The sequence below is a fragment of the Eucalyptus grandis genome, chromosome 3 (assembly GCF_016545825.1).
Source record: "Eucalyptus grandis isolate ANBG69807.140 chromosome 3, ASM1654582v1, whole genome shotgun sequence".
Lineage (NCBI taxonomy): Eukaryota > Viridiplantae > Streptophyta > Magnoliopsida > Myrtales > Myrtaceae > Eucalyptus > Eucalyptus grandis.
This window is the reverse complement of record NC_052614.1, coordinates 30,470,297-30,494,367: the sequence shown is the minus strand read 5'-3', so window position 1 is coordinate 30,494,367 and position 24,071 is coordinate 30,470,297. Positions and strand designations below refer to the sequence as shown.

The 24,071-nt window shown below is 40.7% G+C and overlaps 2 protein-coding genes across 2 annotated transcripts; both read right to left on the bottom strand.

The window, feature by feature from the left end:
- Window positions 1-21,531: 21,531 nt before the first annotated feature.
- On the bottom strand, window positions 21,532-22,340 carry LOC120291805 (anthocyanidin 5,3-O-glucosyltransferase-like). The gene is made up of 2 exons (XM_039309546.1): window positions 22,092-22,340; window positions 21,532-21,897 (listed from the first exon to the last, which is right to left on the bottom strand). The coding sequence occupies exons 1-2, from the start codon at window positions 22,338-22,340 to the stop codon at window positions 21,532-21,534; spliced, it is 615 nt and encodes a 204-aa protein (XP_039165480.1).
- On the bottom strand, window positions 22,340-22,966 carry LOC120291804 (UDP-glycosyltransferase 88A1-like). Its single transcript, XM_039309545.1, has one exon. It carries the CDS (start codon window positions 22,964-22,966, stop codon window positions 22,340-22,342), a length of 627 nt encoding a protein of 208 aa, XP_039165479.1.
- Window positions 22,967-24,071: the final 1,105 nt, after the last annotated feature.

Below are 24,071 nucleotides of genomic sequence, written 5' to 3'. Positions count from 1 at the left end.
ATAATACCAACACTTGTTGACCCATTAATAACCCTGATTGTTCACATGGCTGTGTCCTCGATTTGGACTGAACACCACCGACCGAGGCAAATATCCTGAACCTCACCAACGGAATGGAATGGCCAAGAGCACAAAAGACAGGAGAGAAAGAAAGAATACTTCTGTGCGACGTAAACCGTGGTTCAACCAGTCATTCCCATCCATACACCAGCCCGCGACGATCTTTTCTTCCCCGTTGAGTTAGATTGGCTTTCCACTAGGGTTCGCAGTCTTATTTGGCAAGTTAAGCATAGGCCTTGACACATCCAAGTTGACCATGGCAAAATGAAATGTTAATTTGAGTCTTAAAGCCAAAGTCTAGATTACTAGAGAGGTTGGGAGTTTGATTGCCCATCTTCTCGAGAGGTCAGGGTGGACGCATGAGTGAGTGGAGTAGAGTTTCGTAAATTGCACGTAGCACATAACACATAGTGATTTGTAAAATAGATATACGGTTGGATTAGACCCAAAAAAAAAAAAATCACTGGGAACGGGTACTAAGTATGTGTTGGGTGCTATGCCTCAACTATAGAATTGAGTTAGTCGAATACTTGAGTGTAACTCAATTCAGATATTTAGACCCTGATATAGGTGTCTACTTTGAGCTCGATTTTTTGGCTTGAGGTTGCTTGGATTGGTCTTCACAAGCTCAATTTCAACTTGACTTCCGCTCAATTAGTCGATATGTCATATGGGAAATCGGAACTTTGTTCACCCTCATGCTCAGATTCTAGTTTCTCTACCGCTCAACTAGGCTTGTTTTCCAATCAAAAAAGAAAAGAAAAGAAAAAAAAGAACTAGGCTAGTCAATTGCTTGAGTAATGTAAGTATTTTCAGCATTAGCTTGACCAGATTTTAAGTACTCAGAAATATTCAAGCTCGACTCAACTTCGACAAAGGTCGAGCTAATTTCTAGTAATCTCTGAATTGAACTACTAGTCAAACTCGAGTAGCTTATAGGGTAGCTTGACTTGCTTACACCTCTAACATAATTTACACACATAACTCTGCTTTTTAACTGCTAACTCAATAACATAATTTTAGTAATTAACGAATATATTTACAAATAAATTTAATAAATTTATACTTAACATTATTTTATACATGAAACCCACATAAGCTAACTGATCAAATAAGGGCTAGAATGATTTATAACTATTAATTAGGTGCGAAAATGCTACTTTAAAAAAAATTATCAAGAATGCACGAACTCCATGTCTGAAAAATGTGGAGATCAAACAATAATTGACTGATGTTCCGTGCATATACTATTTTGCTTGGATGAAAGACCTTCTATCACCTTTTCTACCCCATCAAATACAAACTTACAAAGATTTTTTTTTTTCCTTTTTCGCCTAATACAACTAAAATTAACCTTTAGGAAAGCAAATTAAAAACCAAAAACCCCGAGAAATATCTTTTGGTGACACGACAAATCAATGCATACGAGTTTGATGGAGGGTCTCTGTAATGTTAGGCGATCTTAAGACTACACAATTTTCAGGGAAGTGAATGTCACTTATCGAAGTGTTCCTGCTAGAGAAAGGAGCAATTGAAGTTAAAAAAGGAAATCTTGAAGCTGATGCCAAACAATGTCATTTTGCTGGATCAGTTCGAAGACAACTAATGCCTTTTAATTGCAATCTGTATGATTTGCTGTCCACAAAAGGAAAAAAGAAAAAGAAAAGAAGAGTGATGGAGAAATATATTTGTGACAAAGATCGCAGAGTATCACACGAGATGTGAAAAAATTCCTTGCTCGGTAAGAGAAAGCAAGCATAATTATTTGTGTGCAAAATGCCTCTGGCACAGGTCTGATTTCACCAATTGAGGAACATTGTAAGGTGTTTGATAGGTCTCAAGATAGTCACGACTCTGCTCTCATACATGAGACTTATCAATAGAGAAAAAAAAATAGAAACGATTCCATGTTTGGGCCAGTTATTATTTGGATTTCAAGGTCAACAAGAAATTTAATACGGTTTAGTTTAACTTATTCAAACATACCTTTTTTTTCCAATGACGAGGAAGCCTACTTTAATTAGGGTCAAATCCCAAGTCCATAAAATACTCCACTAATCTCATGAATTAGGCAATACGCGAGTCTAAGTTCTGATGAGGGCATGAAATTAATTATTATTATTATTATTCTTGTTTTATGGTATAGGGTATTGAACTTGCACTTTCTGTCTTACTCACACAGACAATGGAAGTCCTAGGGTATGGTGACCCTGTGGATCCGCTAGAGCAACTAGCAAATCAAACATCAGGGTCATGCACAAAAGTGAGGTTTGAAATTTCAGCATAAAGATTAGATTTCCTGAATGGTCCTTGAGGGAGCTTCTTCCACAGCCAACTAATTTCGGCATATGCTAAGATAGATGCTTGATATGAAAAGAATGTTGATAGCAGATAACTAATGAATAAGAAAGATGATCATTTGAATTACCTATTTAGTAGATAAATATAAGATTTACCTCTTAAACATCTCTAACTGATCTATTTTGTTCTTTTGCTCCTTGTTTAATCTAAATCTTGCAGTCGACTTGGATTTGACTCTTTTGATCAATATTTTCGGAGGAATGGACAATTTCTGTGAAACTTTAGGGTTTAAGAGTTTGGGGTTGAAAATGAATGGATTTGGGGAAATAGTTTGGATTTGAGGAAAAAATTGAAGCAAAAGAATGTGATTTGCTCTTGGTTTGGAGAAATTTCAAAAGCAGAGTAATTGGGCAAAGAGGATGTGAGGATTACAAGAGAGAGAAAGAGAAGTGTGAATTTCCTGTCATTTGCCTAGAAAAAGCCCGTGGGCTCTGGGCTTTTTGCCAAAAGTCTCGATCCGTTTGTCTGGGCATCTTCCTTTCTTTTGCATCATGGGAAAATATCCTTGATGTCATTTAGAGCTCGTCAAGGTGGAGACTCAAGGTGGGAGACTTGACAATTATGCCCTACTAGCTACCTTTCCCACACAGGAAGGGGAAAGTTGAGAGTTTGATTCTCACCTCTCAATTGGGTTTGGGTAAGGACGTCTTAGATTTTCGCGCTCTACAAAGGGCAAAATGTCTGAAATTGAGTTTAAAGTTAGATAGATAGACAAAAGAAGAAAAAAGAAAAAGCAAGACTCTACCTTGTCATTTAATGGAAAGTTCTAGTCTTGACTCTTCATCTTATAGGAAAATAATTATGCCGATGTCAAAGACGGTGGTTCCAAGTGTTGAGGTTGTTCCATTAGTTGTGGAAGTGGTTGGTAGTCAGTTCATAAATGTGAACAAATACCTCATTTTTTAAGCTAACTTTTGCTATGAGAGATTCAAGACCACCCAAATACCTCATATAGAAATCATACTTTCGACTATGTCAACTGGATGCCACTAGGGTTAATATTGACGCCTAAATTTTGATGACCCGGTCATTTATTTATTGCATAAAAATTAGAGATTAATTTTAACCCCTAAACAAAAATATTAAATAAAAATTGCATAACATATAATTTTAGAACATTTATTATTATTATTATTGCATTTGCATTGGATCGTGATGGATTTGACTTGATGGTTCATAGCCCGTTATTTTCTAATAACCAAAATTAAAAGAATTGGTGATTTGATATTTTTGGTGATATGACAAATGATTTTATGTATTTTTATGCAATCTATTCATATCCTCGGAAATGGCAAGTGTAACAAGGAGATATTACGAGCCATTTTCATAAGATTTGGAATTCGAGAAAACTTATTACAATCTTGAATTTTGGCAATATGCACAAAAATTGGTGGAGAATATTCAAAGAGATGAGGAAAATAAAAATATATATTGCATTCGGGAGGTTATAGGTAATCTTTCGTGCCTGCTGACATGAAAAATGAAATAAAATTCTAGTCCTCGCCTATAAATTGGCTCGCATACGGACAAAAGAGGGGCCACACATATTGATACACACGGCCACATGTAGAGATATACGCGAAGAAACATAGAGAAAATCGTGAGTGGGAGTCGAGAAAGAAATATTGCACTGCCCTTGGATATTGAAGGGGGTGATCCAGTAGTAATGTTCAGAGTGTAGTTTGACAGTTCGGTCAGACACCTACTCACGGTCAAGTTCATCAAGAGCATAAGTTCTTCATAGCTATAAGACAAAAGGAGGAAGGAGATCGTGAGAATTTGGGGATGCATGGCGATGTGTTGACCTTCGCTGGTTGTTTTTCCTTGCAGGTCCCGACGCCCACGTCGTCATCAAGCAGCGAACAACAGTCTCCCTTGTAGTGTCACCGCAACCGATCCTTTGGTGAGCCCCATCGCGCTCGATTTTTCTTTTGCAGAATTTACTGCAAGTCCCATCACCAAGCACCATCGCGAGCCTGCTGCCCGAGCCACCTCGCGGTCCCTTGCTGCTGCTGCTCCCCGCCGAGACCACCACCGTCAGCCACCATCGACATCCTAGTTCGTGAATTGTGGTAACGCCACCACTCATCACTTGCCACCGTTGCCGTTCACCGTCATGAGCCGATTGTGCTCCCAGTCCAATTGCGCAAAGTCCAAATTGGAAGCTCAATATTCTTGATTAGGTAAAAAAAATTCTTTGTTTAATTTGATTTATGAATATTCCATGTCCTTATTTAAAATATCTAGATTCATATCTCAGAATCTCAAGCAGCCTTCAAAATCGGGAAATCTTTCTAATTTCATAACATACATATGATTTAATGGGCCGATTTCTCACGAAATACGCACACCAACTGCATGTAAATATCGCCAATTCAACCTCACACTCAAGATACGATTTGAGATTTTGTTAAAATTGGCCAATCCGATCTCATGCATAAGATACGATCTATTAATTTTACTAGATGGATATCAATCATATTTTGCCCGATTTGTTGTCGTGTTGTTTGAATTGATTTTGTTCCATAAAGGAAGCCCAAAAATATATATATATTTGAGTTAGATTAGGTTCATGTTAGAATATTGCTTATTTAGGGTTATTTGAATGTTTAGAATAGGAAATTTATTTATTTCTGAATTTTGGAATAAAAATCCAAAAAAAATAATAATTTAGGATGTTATTTTTTCCTTTCATTAATTTAAATTGCATGTTTAATTATTGAGTAATTTTAATTTCGAAATTTAATTAAAAATAAAAGAAAAACATAAAAATTATCATGCACATGTCATGTAGAATTAGGTCATTTATTGCACATCATCTAAATGTGTAAATGTTTGAATAGCTGCATTAATCTTTTCCTATCACTAGATTAGGTCATTTAATAAATGTCGCGTGACATATAGCTTCATGATAGATTACATGTTACATGTCATTTTAGTTAGACATTTTTGTACGTCATTGCATTGCATTGCACGTAATTTCTAGGCTTCACAAATAAGAAAAAAATCTTAAAAGATTGAGTGGTTGCGTGCTAATTAGGAGTCATATCTAGGACTATTGATATGTGTTTTAATGTAACATTGCTAGATGCTTTTGCTGCTATGGGGTAAGTCCCGTAATTCAATCATTGCTTTCTTAGGTGTTAAATTGGTGATTTGCGCATCTACTCTGGTCACCTCATATGTTAGGAAGTAAATTAAAATCAATTCAAACTATCTGCAAAATATTTTTTTTCAAAATAAAAGAGAAAGGTACCGAAAAGGCATTTGAGAAATCTATCGTAACGTTCCCGAACTCACAATAATCTTCTGATTCCCGTGAAAGAAAGAAATCCTCGTTACTTTACTTGGGTTTCTAATTGAGCCCATAAAAATAGATTAGTGGCGACTCCTAACTAATAATCTTTTGCATGCTAAATATTTGAACCTCGATCACGAATTGGTATGGGCTTGAGAGAGCCCGAGCTAAGTTTAGACTTAGTAGTCCATTAGCCAAACCCTATGTGGTGCACCCAAGGCTAGGGGTCGCGATAGCTACCCTCTTCAAATTGCTGCTTGAGGAACTTCTTTCTCATTAAGGCATTTCTTCGAGAAACTAACTCGTCGAATACGCTGGCTACAAGTCTCATGGGTAGGAGTGGGGGAGTGGGTTGGTAACTAACCTTTTTGCCTTGACCAAACTACCATCTCACTTACAAATTCCTTCTACCTCAATATAGGTGCCTGCTTCAATGTCTTGACATCATTGGCACAAGTTGTTCTTTGTCTTCAAATCTAGCCGATGCAATACGGACCATTTCCCAAGGAAAAGTGTCTGCATTGATCCATTTTCCCTTGTCCTCTGTCATCGATAAACTTAATACCCTACCGAATTACTTTTTGAATTGTTTTCCTAAAGCAATGGAGTTATGTGTTATGCCATCATGAATTATGCCATGCAATATTTTTTGTTTACTAAATCTGTTGAGTCTAGCAATGCAACCTAGGGATAAGACAAGTTGACTTGAAACTTAATAAATTTTCGCGCAAACTTCAAGTTAAACTTAAGTAAGGAGGATTTAATAATGGCAGATGCAAATGCATCTATTAGATGGATCGAACCAATCTTAGTGAGAAGGTCACTACATTGCTTTCGTGGAAAGTCCCATAGGATTGCCTTCCATCATTGCTGAAAAGGCGAGTGCATCGCTAGAAAAAGGGGATCACCCTTGGAAAATAATTGCCTAACCCAGAGAAGAATTTCTGTCACAAGAACCCATCACCAAGGAAAGTCTCGAAGGCAATATCATGTAAATTTGCCATTTCCCCGATTTTGATTGCACATCCCGAAACTCACCGCAAGCATTCCGTGACATGAAATGTGGGACAATGAAAGTAATGTATTTTATATTTTCATTGATCTATCGATTATATAAGCCTAAGATTGTATATATAGTACAAGAAATTAAAAAAAGAAAAGAAAAGGAAAGAATACACATAATATTGTCTTCCTTGAAATATTCCGTGCCCATGATCTCGCCTATCACCTACAAGATCGGAATCGCAATTAAGGATCAATCGAGATCAAAACAAATTCTTTATCCAACACTCCCTCAAGTCAGCGGCTTATATATGTCAAAGACGCATATCTTGTTTAATAAGTATGTGTGTTGTCTCTAACATAACAATTTAGTAAAAATGTCTACTGTGCTGCTCCACCATTCCAATTCCTCAAGTCATATCAATCCCTTATATTTTTTCTCGAGTAAAATGGCAATCAACTTCTATGTGCTTCGTTCTTTCATGGAAAACTAGATTGGCTGCTAATTTAAGTGCAGCATCATTGTCACAAAACACCACTCACACCATCAACTTGCACACCAAGGTCTAGTAGCAATTCTCATTTCCAAACTATTTCGCTAATAGTTTTTACCATTGTTTGATATTCTGATTTTGCTTATGACAAATGAAACTCGTTGACTACTTCTTTATCTTATAGAAATCAAGGATTTTCAATTTGATGCAAAAACTAGTAATGGACCTCCTCGTCATTGGGCATGTAGCATAATCCTTATCACAATAGGCCGCCATTTTTCATGTTGCAATCATGAGATAAAATAATTATGAGTCCTGGGACATTTTGGAGTACTTTACAACCTTTTAGCGCTGTTCATATGAGATTGCTTCAGGTTGTGCATGAATTGACTAAGTATTTGTATTGTATAACATATATTAGGCTTAGTCATTGTGAGATAGATTAATTTTCCAACAAGTCGTTGATATCCTGATTGATTCTTGAGTAGTGGATCTTCATTGGCTAATGGAGAATTGTGGTCATACTCGAATGTCATCAATTTAACATTCTGCTCAATAGGTATCATAACTCGGTTTACATCATGATAATCCTACTTTGATATAATTTCCAGGACAAACTTTCGTTGACTAAGGCAGATTCCTTTCTCGGATTGAGCTATCTCAATACCAAGAAAATGTTTGGGAGGTCCCAAATCTTTGATATGGAAAGTTGAATGCAAAATATTTCTTAAAATGTTGAATCACGACGTCATCATTTCCCATTATCAGCATATCATCCACATAAATCATCAAATAGATTGATGAAGTATCTTTTATGCATGTGAACAAAGCATAAATCATGCTTGAGCGTTGGAAAACCTGCACTTGTGAGAGCAACGGTGAATTTTACATACCACTATCGAGAGGCTTATTTGAGTCCACATAGGGATTTACAAAGACAACATACTCGAGACTCCCTTGTTTGTGTAAACCCCTGCGGGAAGTTCCATGTATATTTCTTCATCGTAGATCACCATGAAGGAAGGCGTTGTTGACATCCATTTGATGCAAGTTCCAATTACAGAAGACTGCAACATACAAGAAAGATTAACTAGTAACTTCCTTAGCAACTAGAGAAAACGCCTCATGTCAATCAAAAGCCTTCACGCTATGTGAATCCCTTTAGTGACAAGGTAGGCCTTGTAATGCTGCATAGAACCATTTACCTTGTGCTTGATTTTGTGAACCCATTTGCAGCCAATGGGGCTTTCTATGAGCAGTAAAGGAATAATATCCCAAGTATTATTTTCGTAAGAGCAAATAATTTGTCTCGCCATAGCCTTTTGCTAGTGTGTATCACGTGGCTGCGTCCTCATAAGAAGTGGGTTCTGCTCTTCAGAAATTCGTCTAATGCAACAATTATGTTGTGATGATAGTCGATAAAAGAAACATACGAAGATATAAGATATTGTGTACCTAAAGTATCCAAGGTAGGATAGATATAATCCTTTGTCCATGTCGGGGACGAATTTGTCGTCCTAATCGTCTAGGGCTTGTCGTAAGAGGCATCAATTTGGTCGTTGGCAATGAGGACCCACTAATGGATGGCTGTGACGATGAATTGTTCATGTCACAGAAGAAACAGAGATTCAGCCAATGTAGTGGAAGATCCAGATGTGACGATGTAGGAGATAAGGTAGGCAATGGCTGCTCGGGACAATCGCTTAGGTGCAATTAGATATTGCGGTGTCATGGAAATATCCTCCACTAATAAGAATTGCTGATGATCTAATGTAGATGTCGATGGATCATGTGAAAACCTCGTTTCTTGAAGGGGAATATTTCTCATGGAAGATAACATCTCGGCTAACGAAGAAGCTACCGAGATATCTCCATAACCCGATAACCCTTTTGTAGAGTAGGATATCCTCGTAAAACACATCGAAGAGGTCTAGGATCCAATTTTATCTTTATGGCCCACATTTGTCCCATAGCAAAGACAATCAAAAACTCGAAGATGATCAATATTTAATCGTTTCCCAAAAGCATTTCAAATGGCATGCACCCATTAAGAATTCTAGTTGGCATGTGATTGATTAAATAGGTTGTCGTGACCACACAATATCCCCAAAAAGATTCAGGAATGAAAGCTTGATATTTTAGTGCTCGGGCTATTTCAAGAAGGTGTTGATGCTCACATTCAACAATCACATTATGTTGGGGAGTGTATGTACAAGAACTTTCATGAAGTACTTCATGTGAAGACAAAAAGATTGACGCTAGTAGAAAAAAAAATTAAGCGTCCAAAATCTGTGTAAATTCTTTTGAACAGGTTTATCGAATTGAGTTTTAATCATGGAGAAGAACTTGATGGATAAGAAAAGTTTGGCTCTTAGATTGCATGAGAAACACCCAAGTAGTGTGAGAATAATCATCCACGATGGTGAGGAAGAATCAGATCCATCACGATGTGAAATGTGATAAGGACCTGGATGTCCATAAGGAACTGAGGGAAAAATTTCAGTTGCCCGAGTAATACTAGTTGGAAATGGTGCTTGTGATTGTTTTGCCAAATGTCATATCTTACAATTAGGGACAAGGGAAACGAGCACTATGTTCAAAACATTTATGAGAAAGAGAGATTTTTTATTACTAGCAGTGGCATTACATGAAATGCTCATTCGATGAGAATAAATTAAAATTTCTTGGAAAGTTGATAAAAAAATATAGCCCTTTCCGCCATACTACCTGGGCCCACCGCTTCTCAGTCAAAAGGTCTTGAAAGAAACAATTTTGGAATTGAAATTGGCAAATGTATAGAAATTATCTTGACAAACTTTGGAACCGATGTGAGATTGAATTCAAATTCAGGAATATAAAGAACATTATTAAGAGTAATATGTGGGTTAGTGGGATGCGACTAACTTTTGTGACATTGGTGATATTCCCATTTGGGAGATCAATTGATATGGGAGAATGAGATTTTTTTATGAATATTAGAAAATAAGTACTATCGTGAAATTATGTGGTCACTAGTGCCGAATCAATAATCTATGTATCAACTGAAATATTTTTTGGGCTCGTAATTAAGTACCCGAGAATTTGCTGATTTATTGACTGCCTTTCAATCGACTTGTCTTCATGATATACTAATACTAATCTTGAGTAATTGGTTGATGAGCTTTGTCAATTTCTAATACCTAATAGATAGAAATTTCTTTTTTCTTCTCTCTTTGTCGTAAGGCTTTTCATGTAATTTCCAGCATGTTTCAATGATATGATGTGGGCATCAGCAATATTCACAATACTTACCCTTAAATTTAGAATTTTGCGTCCCTCCTTTTTTGTGATACAAGACCATTTGATTTGGTCTTGTGAGAGCTGTCCGATCCGTGCCCTTGCTTAAGATCTAAGCCGCGCTTGGGATGTAGACCATCCGATCCACGCCTGCCTTTGATATGCACCGTCGTGCGGAGGAAAGGGGGAGTTGTCCGATCCATGGCTTTGATCTCGAGCCATTGAACCACAAGCCTTTAGGGTTTGTGTGGCTTTTCTTCTTCCCAGCGAAAAGGATTCGCAGCATGAAGTCCCTTGAAGCTTTGTCTTTGTTAGATGGCTCGGGACCATCACGAGATCGGTTCCGAGAGTCCCGCCAATGTAGCTAGAGCCACGCCCTCTCCTCCTTTCTCATATCCCGTGGTCGCAAGCCGCTGGTTTTCTTCTTGGACAGCTAATTGGAAAATTTGACCGAGTGGAGGTATGGGATCCCATAGTAAGGATTTGCAGGCGAAAATGTATGTAACTTTTGTTTAGGGTTAGAACTTAGAAGAAACCGACTTACCTTCTCCCTCTCCTTGATTTTTCAAGATCAGAGAAGAGTCACCTTCAGCCCTTCTAGTTGTTCTTCGGCAGCTTCCAAGTTCATTCTACAGGGCAAAAGATGATTAAAACAAGCGGTCACCGGAAGGTTCCTTATTTTGTTTCCGAGAGGGCTTGGGTGAGAGAAATTTTTTTAACTTGATCGAGTTTCCCGTACATTTCCCGAATGTTTTCCCACATGACCTTTGAGTCTTTGGTCAGTGGGGAGGCTAGCTGCAACCTTGAGGGCCACACAATTTCCGATCCAAGTGCAAATGAATTATTGCATTTGCGCCTAATGTCGCGGATTCAATCGTCAGGCCGGAAAGGGATGGTTCGTCGAGGAACCCATCCTTATCCTGGTTGCGGAGGGCTCGCCGGAAGCCTCGCCCAAGAAGAATAGTGTTTGGATCCGGTGAGTTGAACCGTAATCAACCATAGCTTCAACTCATTTGCCGAGATGTGTAAAGGGGGTCTCCCGGGAGCGAGCGGGCCACCGATGGCCGGAAAATGAATGGTGTAAAGTTAGGTTGGGGACCCGGGTAGGGATTCGTCCCCTCGGTCTGGTTCTGGATCTATGACCCGCGAATCGGGTTTGGATCTCTATTAGGTGGGAGCCCTAAATTGATCTCTTGTCTAAGTGGGTCGTAACTAGCCCACTGCTGATTGAGATCGTCAGCCCATGGGCTTGATTGGAATCCATGGCATGAACTGCCATTGAGTAGGCGTAGGGAAATACGTCTTGACTGGAGCAGGAGCTGGAGCAGACTCTCTCTTCATATGCATGATCGATCTGTTCAGATGTTCGGTTGGTCGACTCCTCCCTGTGCAGGTAGGGTCAGATCTTTGGTCACCTTTGTTGATTGGATTCTGCATACTGAATAAAAAATTGAATTCCAACCTGAGGTGCTAATTTGTTTTGCAAGATATGATTTGCAACAACAAACTAGAAGACGATCGGGGGTAACTCAGAAAATTTTGCGAAAGCTGGGTAAGAGCTACAGGCTCCGATACCATGACACAAAAATGTGGGACAATAAAAGTATGTATCTTGTATTTTCATTGATCTGTCAATTATACAAGCCTATGATTGTATATGTAGTACAAGCAAATAACAAAAAAAAGAGGGAAAGAATGCACATAATATTGTCTTCCTTGAAATATTCGTGCGTGCCCATGATCTGGGCCGGGGATCTACGAGATTGGAAATACGAGATTGGAATTGCAATTAAGGATCAACCGAGGATTAAAACAAATTCTTTCTCCAACATTCCGAACGGATGTCAGATGAGGAAGTAGTCGCTAAGTCAAATTTTGATTGAACCTTCCAAACTTGAAAAAGGTCTCAAAGCCTGAAATCGTACCTAGAAGTATCAAAATCAAGCGGAACTTTTCATACCCCAAAGTTATGGTCAATGATGATTTTTAAAATGAGGAGTCTTTGAAACGATGCTAGATTACAGACCTAAAGCCTAAAACCCGATATGAATTGAAATCTTGGGCCCATGATTTGACAATTTCGGAGAAATATTGGGCTCGTTGGAGCGTCCCCGACTCATGCACTCTGGAAGTGCAAAAGTCGCACCAATAACTTTTTTTCACGCTTTTGGAAGGTTACCTTATGCACTTTATCACGACCCCGGCATAAATAATGCACACGACCTTCATCATTCGCTCACTAAAAAGCAACAAACCATAAATTATCCACATGACATCATTCGACGGCATCCGAACGTGGCCAAGTAAGGGCCATTCCGAATCATTGCAGTCCCTAATAATACATCGGATTTAGCAATATAGTCAAAATGCTTTCTCTTCTTCATACCCCGGGCTTACATGTCATTCGCGAACCGGACCCCACCAACCAAACCAAAAACACATGTCGCGTGAAACGTAGTTTAAGAATCAAATCAAAATGGGACAGGCAAAAAGGATCAAATCCCATTATTATTTTTTCTAGGGTTTCGAGCGTGCCCACCATAGATAGATATTTTCTGGACCTATTGCAGCTAGCCTTTGACCACCTGCAGCGTACTTTTTTTTTTTAAAACCACACAAAGAAGAGAAAAAAAGCCAAAAAGAAAAAAAGAAAAGAAACGATGGAAAAAGGCAAAAGCTCAAGCGATGTTCCATGACCGTACTAACTCAGCCAACGCGACCTGAGCCGACCCGCCGGGATTCAGTGCTGCCTGCGCTTCTTGCTTGAGATGCATCCGCTCCCTGATGGCCTCGCCCTCCGGCCCCATCAGTCCTCGACCCGCCGCTCCACCTCCGCTGCGCTCACCGTCCGCTTCCTCCCCGCCGCCTCCTCCATCGGCAGCGCGATCTCATCGCCTCCACCATGAACACCGGTTCTGCCGCTGCTCCGCGTAGAGCGGCCACGCGATCATCGGCACCCCCGCCACACGGCCTCGAGCACCGAGTTCCATCCGCAGTGGGTCACGAACCCGCCTGTCGCGCCGTGGTCCAGCACCGCCACCTGCGGGGCCTACGACTTCACGACGAACCCCTCCCCGCGGTCCGCTCCAGGAACTCTCCGGGAGCAGCGCCCCAGGTCCGGCTCCGCCGTGGAGACGGCCTTGTGGCGCCCTTGCCGGTGCCGGGCCCGACCACCTATAGGAACCGGTGGCCGCTCCTTCTCGAGCCCCGTCGCTATCTCCTTCAGCTGCTCGGCGGAAACACCCTGAGGCTCCCGAAGCTCAGGAACACGACGCTTCCTCGGCTGCGAGTCCAACCCATGTCAAGCACTCCGGCTTGTCGTTACCTGGGCTGCCGCTGCTCCTGGTTTTTCTGCCATCCCCGCTCGAGACCAGGGGCCTGATGCAGTAAAGCGGAGGGGTCCGCCCGCCGGTCGCTAATGCATTTGCCGTCCCGGATGGCTCACGGCTTCCTCCTCAAGCTTCTCCAACGTGTTCACTATAATCCCGGACGCCATCAGCATGTTCGTCGCGCCTCCAGCAAGAGCTCGTAGGCCCGGTCGTTGCGATCTTGCAACAGTTCAGCCCTGTCGGAAGGCAGCAACGGCGGCGCTCCGGGCAAGCGGAGGACGGTGTCGGTGGCGAGGTCCTTCGCTTCTGGTGGTGGTCCTGTGGGAGGACGGGCAAGCCGAGGAAGAGGGTCAAGCCGCCTCCCGACGAGCTGAAGAAGTAGTAGCAGGGGATGCCGAGGCCGCGCGCGACCGACAGGGCGTTGGTGCAGAAGAAGTCGATGACGAGGGCCCGGACGCGGTGGGTCTCGGAGATGGAGACGAGGGCGCGGTGGGACGTTGGGGTTGTTGAGGCGGAGGAGCTCGAGGGCGAGGGTCTCGAGGTGCGGGGAGGTGGTGGAGTAGTCGGGAGGAGGGAGGTGGGGGCAGGTGGTGGAAGGTGATGGAAGGGGTGGGCAGCGGAGACGGCGGCGATGTAGGAGGAGATGGAGCCTCGCCTTCGTAGGCTTGGCTGGGGAGGAGGACGGGATGGAGAGGAAGATGGCGGGTGAGGAGGAGCTTGCCCAGCTCCACCATGGGCGTGAGGTGGCCGATGGCCGGTGCAGAATACAGAACCACCGCCTGCTCCTCCATGATGGGTGGCTCTTTGTGATCGGCGGATTGGGAAAATTGAGAGATATGTGCTCTTTTGGTCAAGTGTAAGCAGATGTATTTTACATGTCAAAAAAGCAGATGAATTTATAGTTGAATTTAGGTTGACCGGGTCAGACCTGTTTTTTGTGTATATGTTTAAAAACTAAATTCGGATCTTTTAAGAAGTCTTTCAGTTTATAGGAGGGACATGTTATCTAAAAGTTTTAAAATTTATTACGCCTTGTAAAATTTATAAAAAAATATAATCAAGTTTAAAATTTATTAAGTTAATGCAATGAAGTATTTGTGTTAACACTATGGGTGATCGTATCTAGTGTAGGTAGATTCAAGACTTGCATCTTGTACTAATCCTATTATAATTGGTCCCTCTTTTTAGACCATATTCGATTCGATTTACACCTGGACCTTGTTTGGGACCATCTTATTTTTTCAATCCGGGTTTCAAAGTCAATCTTATTTCATTCCCCTTATCCTATGCAGTTTTGAATTTTTTGAATTTTACATTAATACGCAAGAAAATGTAATATTTTTAATTTGTATTAAAACATTAAATATATGTAATTAATAAGTACATTAATTTTTTTGACTAAATGAAAGTAAAAATCCTATAGATTGCAGAGTGATTTGATTTGTCTATCTCAGGCTTTGCAAACTAATTCAAAGTTCAATAGAAGACAACTGGAAGCAAATTTTAAAACTAATTTCTTGATTTCCTCCCCATGATTGTGACTAGTGGTGCCAAAATGGTCAATAAAGGGCAGTCATTCTTGGATAAAAATGACTCAGTCACAATCCCTTCTTTTTTTTGTCTTTCCCTTCGCAGCCTCTCTCTCTCTCTCTCTCTCTCCCAAATGTACTACTATTCAAGGTTTCCTTGTGTCCCATGACTACCACAGCCATTTTCAACCTCCTAACCCGAACCCTCTCGCTCCTCCCCCTATCCCTCCGCTGCACCTCCTGCAGGCCCATCCCGCCTCCTACCCCTCCGCCATTGACAACGGTTGCGTCTCCTGAGCTTCCGCCACATGCTCTCCCTGCAACGCCTCTAACCTCTTCTTTGCCACCGGCACCAACAAGGTCTAGCCCATCGACTATGCCAAGCACAAGGTGGTCGTCTTCGACCCTGCCATGTTAGCCAAATATTCTTAAAAAAACGTAAACTTTCCACCAATTTGACAAGAAATCTAGCTGAGAAACATCCCCAAGAAAAAAAAAAGAAAAACCCAGCATTAATTTGAAAGAAAATTTTAGAAAAACCGAGGAAATTCGCGTTAAACTTATGGATGAGGTCTTCATCGTTGATGAGATGAAACAGTGATCGTGAGTTGGGGATGGACGGTGCAAATCCATGAGCCAATGAGAGAGGGAAGCGAGCGAGGAAGAGGAACATCGAAAGTGGAGCATCATGCGAGAAGAAAATACAGTTTTAATATTAGAAATCATGTTAAAAAAAGATAAGAGTAAGACTTTTGAGCTTACAAAACCGGTTCCCAAAACGAGGTCTGGTCAATTCGGTTCTTGAGTTTGTATTCACTTGGAACTGAGGATTAGACTAGTTCAAAATCGGTTTCAAATTTTGGGAATTGGTTCCTAAATTGGTTTTAATGGAATTGATTCTGGACCTGTTTTCTAGGTGGGACGATTTGGTTCCATTGCACATCGCTAGTTAACACCGTCAATTTGACTATTGAAAAAATTGATGTGATATTTTTTATTAAATTCTTTATTAAAATTAGATTAAAACAAAAACTAAAATTTTATTATAGAAATGAAACTAAAAGAAAAAAAAAAGATAAGATAATGACAGGCCAATGGCATTTCTATAAGCCATCATCGAAAAGGTTGGAACCTCTAGCTAGGCTCGGGTGAAGGCACCTAAATTTGAATGATCCTTACTCGATCATCACTGGCCTAAGGCAAGGCCTTGCGAGGCTCACCCAAATGTGGTGAGCCTCTCCACCGTGAGCCCCGATGTTGCCCTCATGAATGTAGGGTGAGTGTTATGCTCTTTGAAGTGGTTTGTTTGCTTTCTCCTTGGAAGCTTAACTATGCCAAATGCATGAAACTTGGTCATGAGCAAATTATTCAACACTTGTTCGCCCTTTGGCAGCATGATTAGACCCATACCCTTCTTCTCGGCCTTCGGCAAGGATTGGCACATTGCCTTCTAGCTATTATATCTTGGTTTGGACTTAGATTTTAGTACATTTCCCCGATGAGATCCATGTGATCAAGATTAACGTGCACCGGATTGGGTATATAATGTTTGAGCACCCGATAAAGGGCTCTCTCTCTGTTTGACATGCTTGAACTTTTCGAACACCTTTGGGGCCATGAATTCGCATCAAGGAAATCGAACATGATGTGTGCACTCGGTTTGTTCAACTTGGCATTTAAGTGTCTACAAACTCAATTCTTTTTATCAAGCAAGCAAACTTGGAACAAATCGTCATGTAACATTCTTGAAAATGACAGAATTTTCACATAAACCATGTAATGCAATTTTTACATTGAAGAGATAAATTATCTTAAAACTACTATTCAACATCTCAAAACTATTCACCGCATCAAATCAACTATGGCCTAAAACCCATCCGGTGAATTTTTTTGAAAATGTCCTTCGGGCCGATTTGGGTCCATGGGCCAAACCCTATTGGCCCAAAACACAATTAAGGCTGTAAAGATACTTGCTTACTAAATAAATGTTTTTTTAATCTAATATTGCAAGTACTTTAAACATGGCACCAAAGCATTCAAAAGTTACAATTAAAATTGTTTTCTACTACCCAAATTTCGATATCGATCATTTAAAAAGTTTATCCCATTCTCACAATTCCACAACATGATTTCTTGATTTTCTCAAGACTTACGTAATTTCGAAATCAATAGATAATTTGAATATCTTAAAATTAAGAAAATTTACATAACATAATGCATTCGTCACTAATACAAAAGATTGCAATCTAATGACGAGACGGACTGATAGCCCCGTGGACCAGGTTGGTTTTCCAAAATTTTAATTCCTAGGTTTCCTTTTTCAAGCGCTCATACCTTTCTAGAGAGCATCAAATTGTCTAACTTGGTGTTTATGGGAAGCTCTCATAAAGTAGAGCAATAATGCGACAATCTACCCTATAACTTTCTAGAGAAATACATTTCTTGGTGACAAATATGCTTACTCTTTGATCTCCGATCGCAACTCGCAAAGCATATCTTTCGAACGTAGGCGTCGAAATCATGTGCCCTCTAATCCTAAGGGGTTCACGATGATTGGGAAGCGCTCGGTCATGCCTATGGTGTTACTTCTAAGTTTGTTGAGCATCACTGACAAGGGCAAGACGGGGTTAGCAGAAGCTTGATAAAATCCATAAGGAAGTTTTTTGTTGAAGTACATCACCTACCATCAAGTTAACGATTTTCTAATGTCCGGCTAAGTTTGGATGTCTCAAGCTTATTTCAGTCAATTGCAATAATCACACTAATCATGGCTAATTAAAAACTGTTGCTTGGGTAATACAAACATCATAATAAGGATACTATGAGTGCTATAACTTTCGTATCCTTAGTTGAGTGTCGTAACTTTTTTTTTTTATCACTTAAGTGTCGAACTTCTAAAGAACATTTCACCCGAGTGTATAATTTTCAATTAGTCATTTAATGTAAATTTTTTGAAATCGTTCATCCAAATGTTGAAAATCTAACGTAATATGTCACTTATTGTGAACATTTTAAAATAATTAGGATAGTTAGGTGATCGATCAAAAAATTATATAATATTTAAATGGTCGAAAAAAAAAGTGAAATGAACATTGAAAATAAATTAGGATATTCAAATGATTAGTGGACATTTAAATTCTAGAGCACCGACGACTTTTTCATGCTCTTGATGGTTACCTATGCACTTTGTCACGGCCTCAGCATAAATAATGCATACAACCTTGGTCATTCGCTCACTAAAAAGCAACAAACCATAAATTATCCACATGACATCATTCGACGGCACCCAAATGTGGCGAAATAAGGGCTGCCTAACCATCGCAATAGCATAACGGCATGATTTTGTAATTGCGGTCCCTAATAATACATCGGATTTAGCAATATAGTTAAAATTGTTGTAAAATATTGCTTTGCAAATATATAATAGAGAGAATAGATAGATTGAGTAGAGAAAATCAGACACCAGAGATCGTAGAGAAAGTCGTGAGGAGAGAATTTTATTTTCGGCAGTATGACATATATGACTGTTATATCTATAACAAAAACTAAACTCCTTTTCATAAGAAAAACAAGAATGTGCTTATCATTAATATCAATGTATCGAATGATATATGTATTGGATAGGAGATGAAATTCATTGTATATGGAGATATACTTAGAATGTATGATACAAATGTACCATAATAAGTACATTAGATAAGATGAATATAATGAATATTCATTCATATATTTCATAACACTCCTCTTTTGAATATTCATTGTATTCATTACGAATGTGCATCGAATGAAATTGCCTTATTAAAAACCTTCCGGAAAACTCAGTAGGACAAAAATCGGACAAAAGGGAAAAAAAGTGTAGAGTACAAATTTTATGATCTCTCCCTTTTATAAATGCATTAATTGTCTCACAAAAACTTTAAGCTGAAAAACCCCCGGAAAAAATCGACAAAAAAAAGAGAGAGTGTAATGCATAATTCATAATATCTCCCCTCAATTGAGCCATATAGCCACCGCTAGACTAGTCAATCTTGTATCTTGTGAACTCGCGCATACCCGCATTGCAATGCATAGTTCATAATATCTCCCATCAATTGAGCCATATAACCACTTTTGGGACTAATCAATCTTGCATCTTAGTTATAGAGTCAAATAAATATTATATAATGTTCATAAGCATTTCATAACCATATGAAAGAATAATAAAAAAGTAATACATTTAAAGCAAAACAACTAAAAAGAAATTATTAGAATAATAAAATTCGAAGTTCAAATTACTATCCACTAATCCGATGCCTCATCAAAGTAATCATGGGTCCTCAAAGAAATCAAAGACATCTAAGGATGCATTTGCTACTGGGACCAAGAGGAGTTTCACCAACGGATATATTGTTGGCCTCAATAGTGGTTATGGCAGCGTAATTGATTTCAATGACATAAGATTCACTACGCTTGCTCGTATTTTTAAAGATGCCTGGTATAGGTCAACAAAGTGCCTTGGCGTAAAAAACCAGTACGTGACCAGTGCTTAGTCATGCCACAACAATGACAAATACTTTCATTAATCACATTCTTGGCTTTTTTTCTTTGCTATGATTTCGGCCAAAGTTAAATTTTCTAGGGCAGTTAAATTTCTTGTCATCCCTTCTAGAAATATGTTCTTGCATGTACTTATAGCCCTTAAAATTGCTAGTATTTTTCTTAAAGTTAGCATGTGCTTCTGCAATGCTTTTAAGCCAAAAGAGGTCTAAGATCATGATTTTTGAGCAGCACCATTAGTTTGCTCGGCAAAGTGAGGAGCACGAAAATTAATTTAGAATATGTGGCAAACTAACATTGTCGGTATTGTTGTTGCAATATAATATTCAAGCATGGAATGTGAAGAAAGTTTTTTTTCTAACAATTCAACATTAGCGAGTTTGATACCGCATAACTTAAGTCGAGAAATAATATCAAATAAAGCAGAATTATAGTCAAACACCGATTTAAAATCTTGCAAGGTATGAGATTTTGCTAGTCATATTGTGTTTGATGGATGATAACAATCTTGGTATGATCATATCTATCCTTCAACCTCATCCACAGGGTCTAAGGGTCTCGAATGGATAAATATTGAGTCTGCAGGCTCTCATGCAAATGACGGCGAATAAAAATCAAGGCATTTGCTTTATCCTTTTCATTTGAGGTTCTATCATCTGTAATTGTATTAGCGAGACATTGTCCTTGGAGGTACATTTCCATGTCAAAACATCAAGATAAATAATTCTTTCCACTCACTTCCGTGACGTGAAATTTGGGCTTTTCAATATTTGCCATAATCATTGCAAAAATAAATCTTTAAATTAATTAGAAGGATTTCTAAATATCCACCACAACTTCAGGAGCAGAATGATACTTTTAGATTTGAAATTTGGCTTCGTGCAAGAAAAATAAAAATGAAAAATTGATAGAAGAATATGAAGTATAAGTTGATTAATAAAAAGAACACTCACCTTGCAAAAATTATTTACTCGCTTGGTAGATCTTCGTGCCGATAACGTGTTATAAAATATTGAGTTGCAAATATATAATAGAGATAATAGAGAGATTGAGTTGAGAAAATCATACACCACAGATCATAGAAAAGTTAGATAAGAGAATTTTATTTCAACTCGTGATTGTTATATAATTGTTATTACTATAACAAAATTAAACTCATATTTATAAAAAATAAGAATGTATTTATCATTAATATCAATGTATCGAATGATACATGTATTGATGGGGAGATTATATGGAGACGTACTTAAAATGTATGGGTACAAATGTACCTTAATAAGTACATTAAAAATATGAATATAATGAATATTCATTCATGTATTCATGTATTTCATAAGCAAAATGCTTTTCTTTTCTTTCCGTACCCTGGGCTTACATGTCATTCGCGAACCGACCCCCGCCAACTAAACCAAAACACATGTCGCGTGAGACGTAATTTAAGAATTAAATCAAAAATGAAATAGGCGTAAAGGATCAAATCCCATTATTATTTTTCTAGTTACTAGAATTTTTCTAGGGTTTCGAGCGTGCCCTCCGTAGATATGTTCTTGGACCTATTGCAGCTTAGTCTTTGACCACTTGCAGCGACACAAAGAAGAGAAAAAGACAAAAATAAAAGAAAAAGAAACGATGGAAAAGGCAAAAGCTCAAGCGATGTTCCATGACTGTACTAACTCAGCCAACGCGACCTGAGCCGACCCGCCGGGATTCAGTGCTGCCTGCGCTTCTGCTTGAGATGCTGCATCCGCTCCCTGATGGCCTTGCCCTCCGGGCCCATCAGCCCTCGGACCCGCCGCTCCACCTCCGCCGCGCTCACCGACCGCTCCTCCCGCCGCCTCCTCCATCGGCAGCGCGACCCTCATCGCCTCCACCATGAACACCCGGTTCTGCCGCTGCTCCGCGTAGAGCGGCCACGCGATCATCGGCACCCTGGCGCACACGGCCTCGAGCACCGAGTTCCACCCGCAGTGGGTCACGAACCCGCCCGTGGCGCCGTGGTTCAGCACCGCCACCTGCGGGGCCCACGACTTCACGACGAAGCCCCTCCCCGCGGTCCGCTCTAGAACCCTCCGGAGCAGCGCGGCTCCGCCGTGGAGACGGCCTTATGGCCTTGCCGGTGGCCGGGCTCCTGACCACCAATAGGAACCGGTGGCCGCTCCTCTCGAGCCCCGTCGCGCTATCTCCTTCAGCTGCTCGCGGAAAACACCCTGAGGCTCCCGAAGCTCAGGAACACGACGCTTCCTCTCGGCTGCGAGTCCAACCATGTCAAGCACTCCGGCTTGTCGTTACCTGGGCCGCCGCCGCTCCCGGCTTTTCCGCCATCCCCGCTCGAGACCAGGGGCCCGATGCAGTAAAGCGGAGGGGTCGGCCCGTCGGGCACGCATTTGCCGTCCCGGATGGCTTTCACGGCTTCCTCGAGCTTCTCCAACGTGTTCATTATAATCCCGGACGCCATCAGCATGTTCGTCGCGCTCTCCAGCAAGAGCTCGTAGGCCCGGTCGTTGCGGTCTTGCAACAGTTCGCCGATGTCGGAAGGCAGCAACGGCGGCGCGCCGGGAAGCGGAGGACGGTGTCGGTGGCGAGGTCCTTCAAGCTCTTGGCGGTGGTCCTGTGGAGGACGGGCAAGCCGAGGAAGGCGGTCAAGCTGTTCCCCGACGAGCTGAAGAAGTAGTAGCAGGGGATGCCGAGGCCGCGCGCGACCGACAGGGCGTTGGTGCAGAAGAAGTCGATGACGAGGGCCCGGACGCGGTGGATCTCGGAGATGGAGACGAGGGTGCGGTGGACGTTGGGGTTGTTGAGGCGGAGGAGCTCGAGGGCGAGGGTCTCGAGGTGCGGGGAGGTGGTGGAGTAGTCGGGAGGGAGGGAGGTGGGGGCAGGTGGTGGAAGGTGATGGAAGGGGTGGGCGGCGGAGACGGCGGCGATGTAGGAGGAGATGGAGCCGCCTTCGTAGGCTTGGCTGGGGAGGAGGACGTGGATGGAGAGGGAAGGTTGGCGAGTGAGAAGGAGCTTGCCCAGCTCCACCATGGGCGTGAGGTGGCCGATGGCCGGTGCAGAATACAGAACCACCGCCTGCTCCTCCATGATGGGTGGCTCTGGTGATCGGCGGATTGGGATAATCTCGAGAGAAATGTGCTCTTTTGGTCAAGTGTAAGCAGATGTATTTTGCATGTCAAAAAATAAGATAAATTTATAGTTGAATTTAGGTTGACCGGGTCAGATCTGTTTCTTGTGTATATGTTTAAAAAATTAAATTCGGATCTTTTAAGAAGTCTTTCAGTTTGTAGGAGGGATATGTTGTCTAAAAGTTCTAAAATTTATTACGCCTCCTAAAATTTATAAAAAGATATAATTAAGTTTAAAATTTATTAAATTGATGCAATGAAGTCCTTGTGTTAACATTAGGGGTGATTGGATCTAGTGTGGGTAGATTCAAGACTTGGATCATGTACCTAATCCTATTATAATCGGTTCCCCATTTTTGAACTATATACTCAATTCTATTTACACTAGACCATGTTTTGGGACCATCATCTTTTATCAAGCGAGTTCCAAAGTCAATCTTATTTCCATTCCTGATATCCTATGCAATTTTGAATTTTACATTAATACGCAAGAAAATAATGTAATATTTTTAATTTGTATTGAAACATTAAACATATGTAATTAATAAGTACATGAATTTTTTGACTAAATGAAAAGTAAAAATCCTATGATTGTGGAGTGATTTGATTTGTCTATTTCAGGCTTTGCAAACTAATTCAAAGTTCAATAGAAGACAACTGGAAGCAAATTTTCAAACTAATTACTTGATTTCCTCCCATGATTGTGGACTAGTGGTGCCAAAATGGTCAATAAAGTGGATAAAAATGACTCACAAGTCACAATCCTTCTTTTTCTCGTCTTTCCCTTCGCAGTCTCTCTCTCTCTCTCTCTCTCAAATGCACTACTATTCAAGGTTTCCTTGTGTCCCACGACTACCACAGCCGTTTTCAACCTCCTAACCCTAACCCTCTCGCTCCTCCCCTATCCCTGTGCTTCACCTCCTGCGGACCCATCCCGCCTCCCACCCTTCGCCATTGACAACGGCTGCGTCTCCCTGAGCTTCCGCCGCATGCTCTCCTGCAACGCCTCTGACCTCTTCTTTGCCACTCCTCTGGCGCCAACAAGGTCTAGCCCATCGACTATG